The following is a 15371-nucleotide window of genomic DNA, read 5'->3' as shown; positions in this document are numbered from 1 at the left end:
AGGAAGTCATAATAACATTACACTCATGACACTGCAAAGAAGCACAGAAATCCCAAACAACAAAAGCACAACTCAGACTAGGCAGCTACATCATGAGCATTATGAAAAAATACATCACACAAAACACATCCCTAAAACTTCCTGAAAACCTTCCAGGAATCCCACAGAAAACTCAGACCACATCCAACTACAGTTACTACAATTCTTAATGACACTAAACTTTTTTTCTGATACTCCTCAAAGAGTTAGAAACTCACTAACAATTCTAATGGCAGATCTCCTTAACATTATGATAAAAGAATACCCAAAGAAATGCTTCCCCCAATACCCAAACTACATTTTTGCCCAGCCAGCCTTCACAGTGAAAAATATAAAACAGATAACCATGCAACTTATATCTATTTCATTTTTTAAATCAAAATCTGACAGCAAAGAACTCCAGACAACACACACTTCAACTTAACTTTATTGTTCATGATGGTATCTGATTTTTCAGAATAAAAATTGTTGTAACTGAGTAGTTTATCATATCTCCTGCTGGGGGTCAAGTTCTCAAACTGATACTTTTAACCAGCAGGGCCACAAAGGTGTCAGCATTCACTCACCATCCCTGATATAAGACTGATGGTTTACTTCAACTTCTGCAAAATGCCATCAAGTAAGGACAGCTGAATCTGTGACTGGTGTTTGGCAGGAGATGCACCTTTTAAAGTAACTCATAAAAATCTTCAGAAATACCCTAATTATGCACAAACTTCTGTAATCAGAAGAGCAGGCTGCTGTCTGCACTCTCCACATCTCCTGTAACTCGGTCAGCTCTGCAGTCCAACACCGAGCTATCAGAACAAACTCTTCAGCTCAGGAACACGAGAAACTGCTGTCACAGAAGGGCTGGCACCATGTCCAACCCTGTAAAACACACTTTACAGCAACCTGATATTCTAATTTTTCTTTTGGGAAGCTACCCAGAAATGAGCCATTTCACTTTTTTTTTTTTCTTTCAGCCCATTTAAGCAGGTACAGCAATTCTGCTGTATTGTTTTCCTCCTCTGTCCCAGACTCTGGCAGATGCTACAGGAAGGACCTTGCACTTCACACACAAGGCAAATATTACTGTCATACATACTGGAATGGAAGAAGAGTGGAAAAATCAACAAAGAGAATAAACACAAAATAATAATAATTTTTATAAAATATATTTAAAATGCTAAAGTGTTTTAAAATAAAATCTTAAATACTTTGCTTTCAAGCAAAATAAAAAATTGTTAATGTCAGACATACTGTGACTTGAAAAATAAACTTCCTACAGGAAATTCAAAATTAAATGATACTGACATGTATAATTTTCAAAATGCATGTACTCTTAGATTTGTTTAATATAACAATTAGAAAAAAAACTACTGGTGAAAAACCTTCCATTACTGTGGATCATTATTACTCCTAATCAAACTGATTCCTCTTTGGTCTGATTACAAGACTTCCTTGAAAACAGACAAAATTTTCAATCAAGTGCAACAACTAAGGGCAGAAAAGTATTTTACACTGATTCTTTGGACATCTGCCTTATCTTTTGGAATGCCTGACAAAAGATCCTCAGACTGTAGCTGCACTGTTCTTTACTTTAAGCAGAAAACCACAGACACAGAAACTACCAACCCTGCATAAATATCCACCAGCATTTCAGATTAGCTGAATCAACTGTTTGAGAGGACACAGGATCAAGCACATCACTAAAATCAGGAGGAGTGGAATGTTTTTAACAATCTGTTTTACTCTGTGGCCCTCAGACACTTCTCTCAGCAGATGAGAGGCCACACTTGGCTCCAGAACTTCTCAAAGTTTGGCCACCAGAAAAAAAAAAACCTTCCTGTCACTGCACCTGCAACCAGAATGACATTACCAGGGAGGTTTCAAAGGAAGATTTTAGTATTTTTCTAACAGATTTGCCTTAACCTCTTATGCAGCAAAGTGGGCCCATCTGCTGATACTTGTGAGTTATACAGTTATTAAGAGTACAGTAATCCATAAATACCCATCCTACCAAAACTCCCTGAACTCCCCAAGTCCCCTCCTCTGTTACCAAGGATTTTTGCCTGATTGAGTCAAAGAAACAGTAATAACATGAATGAAAAAACTGTAGGTGAAAGGAAGTTACCCTGAACCTAAAAATAGTTGTGTGTCCTCCTCCCACTCCCCAGAAAGCATTAATGAAAGTGCTCTTTTCTCAGGGAGGCAGTAGCTTACAATGGATGAATGTGAAAGGACTGCTGCCTTACTATAAAGCTACACCAATGAACAGAAGTACTATCCCTTTTGAAAAACAGAAAATTAAATAAACTCAAAATATAAACTTTGTATAAGACATGAAATATGTCTATAGATTATTTATATACACTTCTATATTATACACATGTAATATACACAAACACAGATTTTATAAATACACACATAATTCCAGAGATATGGAGAATGTGTTCTTTCACAACAGTAAAGCTCCATAACATAATCAATTATAAAGGCAGCACTATACCTCAACAAGCATGTGCACTATATAGAAATAATAGCCTGGCTGAAGCAGAACTTGTATTTGTTGAAGGTACTTCAGGGAAGGAATATAAAGGAGGTACTTATTACAGAAACAGGAGGTTTTATTACAGAGCCCCAGAGCTACACTTGGGCACAGAAAAGAAAATGGCAATATTATTAGCGAGATAAGTATTACTGGGAACATTATAAAGACATACTGTACAAGTACAGACTGAAACCAAAAGTTTTTCATGATGATGGCCAGGCTGGATGGAGCTTTGAGCAACCTGGTCTGTGGAAGGTGACCCTGTCCATGGCAGGGGGCTGGAATGAGATGATCTTTAAGGTCCCTTCCAACCCAAACTGCTCTGTGACTCTGTGATTCTATGATAAAGTCTAAACACTCTGCAGAAAATTATCAAGATTTTAGACTTAATCTTGTGAAGAGTACAGAAACATATTTTACATAATTACAACTTACTTCACATTAAAAATTATTAAAAAGAAAAAAAGGAAAAGGTCGAATCATCATCACTAAACACTTCCAGAAGCCAGGCTGAGAAATTCTGGAAGTAAAACAATTACATTGGAGGCTTCAAAAGCAAAGCAAAACAAAACAAATCCAAACCACCTTCCCTCAAAAAACAAAAAAATAACCCACCACCACTCTGGCCATAGGAAAACTGCCAGCCCTAGAGAGACTCAGAAATGAACACAGAGAACTGACTGGAAACATTGGAAGATTGTGGGTGAGCTGACAGAATTCCGCACCAACTGCATTTTCCCCCGTGCACTGTTAAGAGGGTATTTCTTCTACTTAACCTGCCCATTATCTACAAATGTTGTCCTCCAAAAATACATTCCCAATGTGGGAGACAGTAACAAGCAATCAAAAGAATAAAAAATAAAACAAAAAAAAAATCAAAAAAAACAGAATGTAATTAGTGTATTGAAACACCCAGAAACCTTTAAGATTACTGGAAAAAATTTTCTACGATCAACAGATGTAAACAGGTTATAAAGAAGGTTAAGTGCATATTCAAAATCCAACTGACAAGAGCACAAAGAAAGAGAAGAAATTTATTACTTATGACTAGAACATTATACATATTCATAAAAAAATATACTAAATGGGCTAAGTCCATCTTCCTTTTGAGATTGTGGCCCTGTTCCCAAATCTTACACAGAGATGGCCTATTATGTCCAGATTTATATCAACCAGAATGGGCATAAAATTCCTAGAAGCAGTTCCAGGATTCATCCCTGATTATGTACATGCAGCTCAAACCAAGTTCCAGTGTTTCTTCCATGCAATAAATTAGAAGTCCTAAGATCTATTTCTAGTTCTGCAAATAAGGCTGAATTTTATTTTGGGAAATCATAACCACTATGACCCTAAATTCTTGTTTATTTATGAGAAGAGAGCATTTAGCTCAGTGATTTTATTAACAGTTTACTGATATTTGTATATCTGATATCTGTAAAACATTCCAAATGTCTCAAATGAAGAGCAGCACAGACAAGATAAGCAGGCAGCTCCCATGGAAGCCAACAGAAAACAAACTCTTTCTTCTTCTACAACTCAAATCATAACTATTTCTCATATTACAAGTTTTAGGTGGCATCCATAGGTCTGCAAAGGCCTGGATACTTTTTTTATGCTAAAGGAGTATTTTAAAAATTCAAAAGTAACTGCATTTGAACAAGAAGGTGCACATCTTGCAGTTCTCAGTTGAGAGTCTTTTCAAATTGTTAGAATTTTTTACTCTTTAGGAACCTCAGCATTTGACCAATAGATAAGATTCACAAGAAAAGCTTATAATAAAATCTCAGCTATAGGGACATAATTTAATGATCAAAAGCAAATAGCAAGTGGAAAGAGATTTTTCCCTTTTTGACTATGCAATGCTCTTTTGTTGCCACTATACCAATTCTTTAATGCCATGGAAACTATCTGATAAATGTATTAGAAGCTCAAAAAATTTCATAATATTGAGGTAGCAAAGCAATTGGTACTGTTGACAGAGAACTTTTGCTCTGAGTGCTTATTTTAAGGAGGAAAAACCATCTAAAAATAAAAATCATACTTTGAAACATTCTCAACAAAAATATACAATAGTTGCAGAGAACATGAAAGTAACCTTCACTAATTACATTAAATCATTGGAAAATGTGGAAGGATGACAGGAAAAAAACACACCCTGAATTAGAAAAATGGGATACAAATGATTTAACAATTAACAGTCTGGCTTTTGGATGGTTTGCTTTGCCTAACTTCTGTATTTGTAATGAGGACAAGGGGGGTGGCAATGATGCTGTGAGCTGCATGCAAGTTCTCTGTGCAATTTCTCAGGATGCTAAATGTGCATTTGTAAGACACATGATGTTTTTAATCATCTCTGTGTAAGTTTTCATTCTCTGAACACTCCTCCACCTCTACAGACACCAGGCAGAAACACAAATGAGCTCCCCCTCCCCCTTTTGCAGGTAATACTGAAATTGCTCTGTTTTCACATGTCCAGCACTTACAATATACTCTTTTTCCAGCCAAATGCTTTCTAACATTGCACTCCTGCTGTTCCACCTCTAGAGACTTCTAAGTAAAAAGAGCAGCTATACAAAATGAAAGCAGAATAGTCCTCCAATAAATAATACACCTATCCAATGCAGCTACAATCCTATTTTCCTCTACAGAACAAGCTCGATTTGAGGCACACCACAAACCTGGTTAGCAAACCTGGGAGGGGATTTCAGGCACACAGATGGAATTACTCAATCCCAAAAAAGGGCCCTTCACCAGGACTGCTCTGTCACAAGCCAGTTACACCTAAGGCACCTGTCAGCCTGGGTAACACCAGCAGCCTCTTCAAAGGACAGCCAAAATCCATCATGCACTGCGAGAGCCACCAGGGAAAAGCATGCAACCTTCAAAAAACGCACGTGAGAAACTACAGAGGAGCACACACAGGCAAAATGCACCTGTGCCACAACTCCCAGGTGCACCTCCCATCCCATTCCTCTACACTTCAAACAAAGGAGAAAACACTGGGCTTAAAGTGTAATATTGGACAATAGTCAGATTTTTAAAGATAACTTCAAATTAGATTAAGTCACAATGCAATAAATAAAAATATAATGAAATCATCTAAAAATTTAAGTCTTTACTCTAGGCAAACAGAAGTTTTTTGACTTAGGGCTTTTGAAAGCCTGAACTCAGCCCAGCAGGGCCTCAGAAGGAACACCTTGTTTTCCAAATACATTAAATGTTTGTTTGCAAACTGATACCATCCACACACTTTTTAAAAAAATATGAGAGTAACAACTTCATTTCTGTATATGTTTTTTTCCCTGAAATGAGCAACACTGAAAATTCCAGTTGTTCTTATTCCATTTCCTAAATAGCAGCTTATCCTTCAGACTTGTACAGAGCATCAAAACACGGCATCCCCCTTATTTTTCTTTCCTAAAATATTTTTATTACCGAAGAACAACAAGAAGGCTGGTGTATCTATCTGTTTTTGCAATACAGGCGTGTAAGCTCACAGAAGGCAACAGACTGCATTAAAACACTACCAAAACAAGCCATTTCACTCTATGTGACTCTGCCCCTAGGGAGAGGAAGGAGAGCAGATAAGATGTGACAGATGTGTAGTCACGTCACTTAATACACTACTGGAAGGTGCTCAGATCATTATGGTGACAGGCAGAGTATAAAAACTTGCAAGGAATGGACCAAGCAGTTACCCACTTTTCTGCATACATGATTCTTGTAATCACAGAAGATACTGAAGGCCATAAAGTGCTGTTTGAGATAAAGCAGCCTGCCAATCCACAAAAAAAAAATTTTAAAATAAAAATAATAGAAGGAAGCACAGCATGTATATTTGTGTAAGCAAGACCCCTCCATGATGCATATGAAATACATCTGAGGAATATGAATTTGAGATCTGTCCTCTAAAAAGTTCCCATACTGAAAATTTCTGAAGATATTTAATTAAATCTGAAATGTACTCAAACCAGGAAGCTTATCAACCGCACATCTCCAAACTAAGTTCAGTTTTCTGAGACTTTAAAAAGCTACTTTGCTGGTATCTCTTCTCTATTTGGGTTTAAAAGAAAATATTCCAGGATAAAACTGGAAATCATACAGTTACTGAACAGAAGGAATAGGACTGGTCACTTGTTGGAAGGTGAATGTAACCATGAGAGTTAAAAAATATTCAGGACATTGATGGAATTGGTCAAGAAAAGGATGAACAACACAGGAGAAAATTTCCTCACTTCTTGCCGACTTAACAACCCTGAATGTTACAAATATTAATGTAGGTCAAGAATATTTCCAAACAGCAGCATGATTTTTAGCTGCCAGTGTCCCTTCTGCAGGGACCAATAGCTCTGCTGTTCAGAGAGACTGTTAGGCCCAAATCCCACAAATTAACCTGCACAGGTAGATCCCTGCACCTCTGGGAATCCACGTTAAGGCAAAGAGGGAAAAGCAACTCCCAGGATCACATTCTTCATTTGAAGCTGGACCACTGTAACTCATTATGACACTAATCATAAATGTCTCACCAACACTCTCTGCTCCCCATCTGTTTGTTTTATCTTATTACAGTTTTATATCTCAATCCTCAGGACTGGCTGCAGTAGTCATATGAAGCACCTGGACACGCCTGTGTTTCTGCAAGGCGAGGTCTCACTGTTTTACTCATGCCCATGCCTGGTTTACTCCCTGAATGGGACTACAGAATAGAGAGAAATAATTACAACATCAATTTCTCCATTTGTACAAATAGAAATCCAAATGTTTTCCACTAATCCCATCATTTAAGCCAAAGGATAAACTCCAGTCACCTTCCAAAATGTAGCAACTGGCATGAAATAACCTGCATATCAAAAATCACCTGAAAAAGTGTAAAACTGAGCTTTAAAATTATTTGAAAGAAGTATTTGCTTCTTTATCATATTTTCACCAAACAACAAAAGAGTTCAACAACAAAGAGAAAAAAATTTTTAGAATCGCAGAATAACCTGAGTTGAAAGGAACCCACAGGATCATTGAAGTCCAACTGCTGGCCCTGCACAGGATCACCCAAAGTATCACCAATAATATTCACTGCAGACTACAAAGTCAAATCCAGTGGCACCAACCAACCCTAAACTGAGAAATACTGGATAAAAGTCACCACCAGGCACAGTGCAGGGGAGCTGGGTGCATATTTAGTTTGACTCAGGATATTCCATTTGTGCATTCTTATAGGGAGCCACAGGAAGAAGCCCACAATATTGCAATGACAGCTCCACTGGAACTAATCCTGCTCCTGTAAAAGAATCCTACTTTTAATTAAATTTAGAAACACACATTAAGGTGTGAGATTTTTGGGGGGCTTGTTGAGGTTTTTTTTTTTGCAACTACTGTATCCTTATGAAGTGCGGTTGAGAACCAACCTAAGTGCAGTTCCACATTTGTTACATATTTAAATACCCTGATTAACAAATTTGTCAAACAAGTTAGATGAGAGAATGTGGGGAATATACTTGCCCAAAAAGGAAGAAAAGGGACAGACACAGTATTAAACCTAATAAACCTCCTATTTTCCAGAATTACCAGCACCAGCCATGCCTATTTTCACTATTTAAGGCAGAAATGAGGAATAGCAATGAAAAAAACACACAGAAGTAAATAAACCATTTGAGAAGTCGGTGTTGAAGACTTCTGAAAGGTGATTTCCCCTTCCTCACCAGGCAGACATTCTGAGAGGGGCTTCTGACCCCTGGATTTGTACTGAAATTCAGTGACAACTAAAATTATGGAGAAGCAGTCAAAGTATCACAGAGATATTGACATGCTTTTAAGAGCAGTATGCTGGATAATATTTTTCCTTCTCAAATGAGAGGTTAAATCTGCCAGCAGAAACTCAACCAGCATTGGGATATGCAAGATCTCAAAACAGCAGGGCCTTGCCTAAGACCAGATTGGCAGCATCTTTCCCCTGGGGAGGCTGCAGCTCATGGGACCTTTCCATTTCAAAATCCAGCAGAAGGCAGGAACCTGGGAGCTACCCATGCACAAATGGTAAGAGAGGGGATCCCACCTCCTCTCTTGCTGTAGGGGCTGCAGTTGGCACCACTGTCACAGGGTGCAGATCCACACACCAAGGAAAGACACTAAAAACCAGTTTCCTTCAGCTCGCAAGTCCATTTACCCTCACCAAAATTACTGCTGATTTATGTCAGCTGCTGAGGATTCACAAACCAAAACACTCTTGCACAAAGCCTGAGAGCCTTGAAAATTCAAGTCATGGTAAGGGTTAACATCAGCATTTAAGACTTCCAAAAGTATTGCAAACAATTACCACACCCTCAAATCACAGATAAAATATTTTGTAGAGCTTAAACACATATACATCTGGCATGAAACATTTCTCAATGCCTGCAAAACTTCCCTGCAATTCCTGACAATACTTTGATTTTCTAAGTTGGCTGTAGAGCAAAAATTGTTTAATTTATTAAAAACTGTGTTTGATCTTACCTTTTAGCAGAGGCAGGGGAGTTAACTCGATAGGCTTGCCCTGAGACCTAAACTGGGAGGAGCTTTGTGACCTCTTCTGTCTGGCTTTTCTGACGGACTTCCGAGAAAATCCGTCTACTTTATCCACTGATGGAGGAGTAGTTGGTGCTGAGGACATATCCCTACTGAAGGAAAGCATGTGTTAAAAATGTGTCCCAAATGAGTGAAACAGGTAAAGATTCATCTAAACTTTCCAAATATCTTCTTCCTGTTGACAACTCACATAGATAAACTATTGAAAGGTCTAACCCATCTTATGGATGGAATAAACTTAATTATTAGTGTAGTAATTCCTCTTGCTTACTTTTTTATCAGTGTCTCCTATTTGCCTAAAATTTCAGACCTAATGCTGACATCACTGCATTCAGAACTTCATCAGAACACAACTTCACACACCTGCAGACCTGACTGTAGTTTTAAATTATGCATTCCTTGGGATGAAGTCATTTCAACTTACTCTGCTCAAGAATGGGTACACAAAAAGGCACAGATGTTTTTTTGGCATTAAGGACAAAAAACACAGGACAGAACAAAAACTCCGTTTATTTGCCACACCTACATACAAGATTTTATAGAAATTTAGGAAACTATAGTAAAAAGTACTGCTACACTTCACAATTTCACCAAGACTGACACAAATTGTGCATATTACTTCTTTATTCTCCACTTCAGAAACACTCAGTTGTTTTCCTGTGAGTGCCTTTACACGTGGTTATTCCATGTCCTGGCATTTCTGGACGACTGGCAGTGTGGTAGCAGTAACTGCTCTAAGGGCATGAGACACACAAGGTTTGTAGGGAGAGGCAAAGAGCCAAAAAAGGCTTCTGCAAGCAAAAGTTTGTTTGTTTCCCAACTTCAGCTAGCCTAGGCAATAGGCATTTGCTTCTTCCTACAAAACCTGCCTTGGTGGTACTCCTGCAGCTGATTCTGTACCTCTAGCAAACGCTGAATTAATGCATCCAGCTATTTTATTTACCAGTCTGGTCCTGCCTGTTAAAAAGGCCCATCACAGCTTGATGAAATCCATGAGTAATACTCAAGGCAGAGGAGACAGGAGGAATTCAGGCCTACACGTTACAAGCAGCAGCAGCTCGGCGCACAGTTCACTCCAGCAGCCTCATCTGCATTCATTAATTAACACGACCATTAACGAGGGCAGCTCTGGCGATTTCGGCCAGGACAGGCACCCGTGCAAAGTTAAGCATCGGCGTAAGCACTCGCAGGATCAGGGTCTTAGAGCATGTCCTTGGAAAGCATTACTCATCCCCAATGTCTGTTGACTTCAATTACCAAAGTGACTCCTCGTGTGCTACAAGAAGTTGATTCCACAACATACAGAACGCTTTCGAGTACTTATTATTGTTATTGAAATGATCTGGTCACTCGTGTGCTTGGTAGATTACTAAATCCACTGGAACAGGCATTATTTGGGTTTGTCTTTTGTAAGAAAAGCTTTCGAAAGCAAAGATTTGATGCAACAGTGTAAACAAGCTCCAAAAGATAAGAACTATTTAATGCAAAATTACATATAGGTGCAGTGAATCTATCAAAAATGGAGTATAAACTCCATAGCTTCTTCAAGGAAGCATGTGCAGCACCCAGAAGCTGAACTGTGCAGCTGGCATTACAATAATGAAAAAAACCTTATTCCATCTTTTTGATTTCTCCTGAGGTATTCTTTCACTACCAGCTTAGGCTTTCTAAATATAATATACTATCAGCAACATGAACCCGTACCTTAAACTGGTCTTGTTTATCACCCAGGCAAAAAAAAAAAAAAAAGCCACCATCACCAGGGCATTCAGGCCCCAGCCAAGATTAATAAATAAAAAAGTCAGATAAACTGGAATAGAATGGCCTGTACTTTAGTAACCCACTTCTAAGATTTCAACAGTCCGCCAAAAAACACACAAAGTTACCTGTTACATAAACCAAATTCTGAATATATCAGCAAAAATATATTCCCTAAACGTGAATCGGTTTGGCCCCATCTCATCTCATCAGAAAGCTTCCCCTCCTCATCACGTGCATCATTAAAGTGTAACCATCCCTGCAGAAATGTTTGCACGCTCTCTCCAAATTAAATTACGGAAAATAATAAAAATAGTAATAATGGACAGCGACTAAAGTAGATCACTTAAACTGCAGGATCATTGTGTCAGCAAGGAGCATTACTGACACTTCTCTGCTGTAAATTTAGTAACAGTTTCCCTAACCTGCTTTATAAATTATTAAAATCTAATTCTAATTCAACAAGACTACATCCAGCCTAACAACCTTACAGTAAACACTGATCTTTTTTTTCGCCTCTCCAAATGAACATTCGCTGCCCTGCATACACTATCACAGGGAAATACTCTGTTTCCCCCAACAGTGGGGGGGAGGGGGGAAATAAAGCCCGAGATTATTTATTGTGTGCGAGGGGGAAAAGCTGCAAACCCGGCCACCGCTCCCCGCTTCCTCCGCTCCATTCCCCGAGTATTTTGGTAAATACGAAGCCACGCTCATCAGATCCGCCGGTCCCGGGGGTGGGGGGGTGGGGGGGGAAGTGAAAATACCGACGGCTATCGGCGGGGAAGGGAGCAGAGGCGCAATTATCCGCTCTCGGCTGTCATTTCCAGACGGGATCTCCGCAGCTGGAACATGTCCTCCCGCAGCCCCCCGCGCCTCCTCCTCCCGCACCGCCGATGGAGTTACCTTGGCGCTCCCGGTAGAGAAGCCGGAGACGGAGGGAGGCGGCGGCGGCCTTGGCGGAGCGCGGCCGATGCCTGGCGGCGGCGGCGGCCCGAGTGCGGTTCTCGCCGGGCTCGGTCGCTGCCGCGGCGGCGCAGGAGCCCTGTAGGCCTCGGCCTCGGCGGCAGCGCGGCCTCCCCGGCGCAGGGCGGCGTCGGCGGCGGGTTCAGGCGCGGGCGGCTCCGCTCAGTCCCGTGCACTCCCCGCTGCCTGCGGTGCTGCTGCCTCTTCACATTCCCGGAGAAGGGCCCTGCGAGGCGGGAGGGAGCCGAGCCGAGCCGAGGGGGAGCGGCGGGCGCGGGGGGGGCAGTGCCGGGCAGGGCGGGGAGCGCTGCTGTTCCGCCGGCGGCTGGCGCGGGGGAGAGCGAGCGGAGGGTCCCGGTGGGCGTCGGGGTCTCGCTCCTATTGTGGCTCTCAGCGGGCTCCGGCCATGGCACTCGCTCGCACGCACTCGCTCTCGCTCACAACCGAGCGCGCTGCTGCCACCGCCCCCCGCCCGCGGACCGCCCCCGACCGCCCACCGGAGCCACCGCCGGGACGCGCCGCCTCAGTGGCGCCCGGAGCCGCCTTGGCCGCCGGGAGCGCCGGGAAAGGGCCGCCCCCTCCCCCGGCAGCGCGGCCCCGCAGCTCCGCGCGTCCCTCGCCTCTCTCGGCTCTCTCGCCTCTCTCTCCTCTCTCGGCCGCGCGTCGCCCGCATCCCTGTGCCGGGCGAGCGGCGGGGCCCGTCGGCTGAGCAGTAAAACCCGGCGCTGCTGAGGGGAGACCGCGCTCAGGCTGAGGTAAAGCCCCGTGGGAGCCTCTCGGGGGGCGCAGAGCCGCTGCCCGGGGAGGACTGCGGGCGAGGGGCCGCGCTGGGTGCAGCCGGAGGGACCGAGCCGGCGGGTCCCTGCTTTGGGAAGCAGCCGCTGCACCCCTCACTCCCCTCACTCTTCTCTGCTGCAGCTCTGCACCCTTGGGTTTCTCAGCCCAGTGTGTGATCGCTGCCTGCGTCGCTTTTTTTCTTTTTTGTTTTTTGCCCCCCAAGTATATTTATATATACTTGGAACCAGGGACCAGCACCATGACTGCTTGTAGATGCCATAGTTAAATATCATAAGTTTCGGTTAAATTTATCTACCCGATGGCTTGATGTTTGATGGTTTGGGTTGGTTTGTTTTTGCCGGGGTTTTTTTTCCAAAATACATCTAATGGCTGCAGGGGTAACGAAGCTGGGCAGGGATCTGCAGCACCAAGTCCTGTGAGGAGCAGCCGAGGGAGCTGGGGATGTTTAGTCTGGAGAAGAGGAGGCTCAGGGGTGATTTTAGTGCTCTGCAACTCCCTGAAAGGCGGGTGTAGCCAGGGTTCAGTCTCTTCTCTCTCAGACAAGTGACAGAAATAAAGGGACAAAGTAAGGGATGTCAGGGAACATCCCTGCTGAGCCAGGGGAGGGTTGGGTTGGACATTGGAAAGAATTCCTGTACAGGAAGGGTAATTAGACATTGGAATGGGCTGCCCAGGGAGATCGGTGGAGTTACTGTCCCTGGAGGTGTTTAAGGAAAGACTGGTGTGACATGGTCTGGTTGACCAGGTAGTGTTCAGTCCTAGATCTCAGAGCTCTCTTCCGACCTGACTGATTGTGAGATTCTGTAATGGTGTTAATATCAATGTTATGTTTTTTAGAAAGTTGACATTTATGAGTACCAGCCCTCCTATGTTGATATGACCAAATCCTTCTGACATACAGTCTTTTTTTTTAGGAAATTAGCTCAAAGGCAGTTTGAGAGCTGGTTGCTTTGGTGGGTCAGCCACATCCCTGCTGTTTGTGCAGGTACTGAATCCCCTCAAAATTACTAACCCTGCAAAGGATATCTAGCTGTTGTCCTACTCAGCTTCCTGACTCAGCTTTTGGCATAACGGAGGAAGTGAGACTGTGTCAGACTTGATTCAAAGTCCTTTAAGCTGTTGTCAAACTGCTTTCAAAACTGCTAATTTTCAGCCAGTTCCCTGGTCCAGCTCCCACTGAGGAACCTGCAGCACTAGTTAAAAGCTCATGGCCACTGAAGTATAACTGTAATGGATGTGAGTGGTTTTGCTTCTCATATCTCAAAATGCATCTTTATATCTCAAGATAAATGTCTCCCCTATATTTTTTTACCTACAGACAAAGCAATTTCGCTTCCTTTCAATCCTTCCTGGTGTGGCACAGGTTTACATCTATTAAGATGTTTATGTCTTCTCCTTGTGTTGTCTCAAAATCATTCACATATTTATTTTTTTTTAACAGTAGTGACCAAGACTGGACATTACTAAAATTAAGGCCTCAGCAAGGCCAGCATCTGCTGTCCTGCCTGTCACAGACCCCACTCCTGTTCACACCTGCCAATACAAATGCTTTTGAGTCAGTCTGATCTATTCACAATCCTGCTGACCTGTTTTACCCCCGCATCCATTTCTGCTGACCTCCCAAGCCAGGTATTTCTCCCTCAAGTAGACAGTAATGCTGCTTGAGAAATTATTTCCTGCAACAGCCCTAATGCCATGCCTTCATTTTTATTTTATAATCAAGCAGTCAAGACATCTTTTAAGATGAAATTCCATGTGATGTTAAGTCAGAGAACTGTAGAATTTGTCATCCTCTGTAAATCGATTGCACTTCTCAGAAGGATTGTATTTAAAAAAGCAAAACTAAGATTGAACTGTGCCACAGTTACAGAAGGGTTGTGTAACTCTAAGTTTAGAAGAGTTATTTGTATGCATTTGTAGACATTTAAAACTTTAAATTTTCTTAAACTAAACCAGCTAAAATAGTCTAAATGCAAACAAGGGTGGATAACAACATGGGTTGGAGTTATACCAATATAAGGTAAAATATGGCAAAACCAGTGCAATGTCCCATTAGTGAGGGACAGAACCTGCATTTGTGTGTGTTGTGCTGTTCCATGTGCTTAATTCTGTTAATTCAGAATTGCTCAGTTCTGCTCACTGTCCTGTGTGCTGCTTTTGATGGGAGCAGTGCAATGAGCAGCTCATAAAGCTACTGGCAGCACACTCTGCAGAAGGGAGGTTCTAGCACAGCTTGATGGCTACACTGGCACTTCAGGTGCAGTTGAGCAAGTCATTTTACATGACTGTACTTCAGTTTTCCTAGTATGCGATTAATCCATCTTTTTAAAACATCAAATATCTAAAACTGAAGCCTGTGATGGGGGCATCTATTAAAATAACTGCCATAGAAGGGATAAAAATCAACAGTGCTGTCCAAGTGCACTGTCCAGTGCACACAGATGTTTTTACTCTTCATTCTGACTTTGTATAATAACTACAGAATTAGTTCTACAGTACAGCTGAACAAGCTGGTAAATAATGCATTCAGCTAATTCATTTCTTAGATGGTCCATGTAGTCTGGTTGGCCCATTTTGGCTGTGTAAAGCATTTTTATGATGTGTTTTGTATCAGGTGATGTTTGGACAGTAACAATTCAAGGAAAAAATACAGGCTTTATCAGGGAATAAACAAATCTTACCTTTTCTTTATCATGTGGCCATCAGATTTTATGCAGTG

The 15371-nt window shown here is 41.8% G+C and overlaps 1 protein-coding gene across 3 annotated transcripts in view; it reads right to left on the bottom strand.

Annotated features, from left to right (window-relative positions):
• The window catches only part of PPP2R5E (protein phosphatase 2 regulatory subunit B'epsilon), a 73790-nt gene extending 61503 nt beyond the window's left edge, over nucleotides 1-12287 (bottom strand). For 2 of the 3 annotated variants that reach the window (XM_058807911.1, XM_058807913.1), the window contains exons 1-2: nucleotides 11795-12287; nucleotides 9059-9222 (exon numbers count right to left, since the gene is read on the bottom strand). In XM_058807911.1, coding sequence (XP_058663894.1) covers nucleotides 9059-9215 — 157 coding nt within the window. In that variant the 5' untranslated portion in view covers nucleotides 9216-9222; nucleotides 11795-12287. The remainder of the gene's footprint in view (nucleotides 1-9058; nucleotides 9223-11794) is intronic. The other variant, XM_058807912.1, reaches the window with a different exon arrangement.
• Between the last annotated feature and the right edge of the window lie 3084 nt (nucleotides 12288-15371).

This window comes from Ammospiza caudacuta, chromosome 6 (assembly GCF_027887145.1).
Source record: "Ammospiza caudacuta isolate bAmmCau1 chromosome 6, bAmmCau1.pri, whole genome shotgun sequence".
Taxonomy (NCBI): Eukaryota; Metazoa; Chordata; class Aves; order Passeriformes; family Passerellidae; genus Ammospiza; species Ammospiza caudacuta.
The sequence above is the reverse complement of the archived record's forward strand: the minus strand, read 5'-3'. Positions and strand labels throughout refer to the sequence as shown.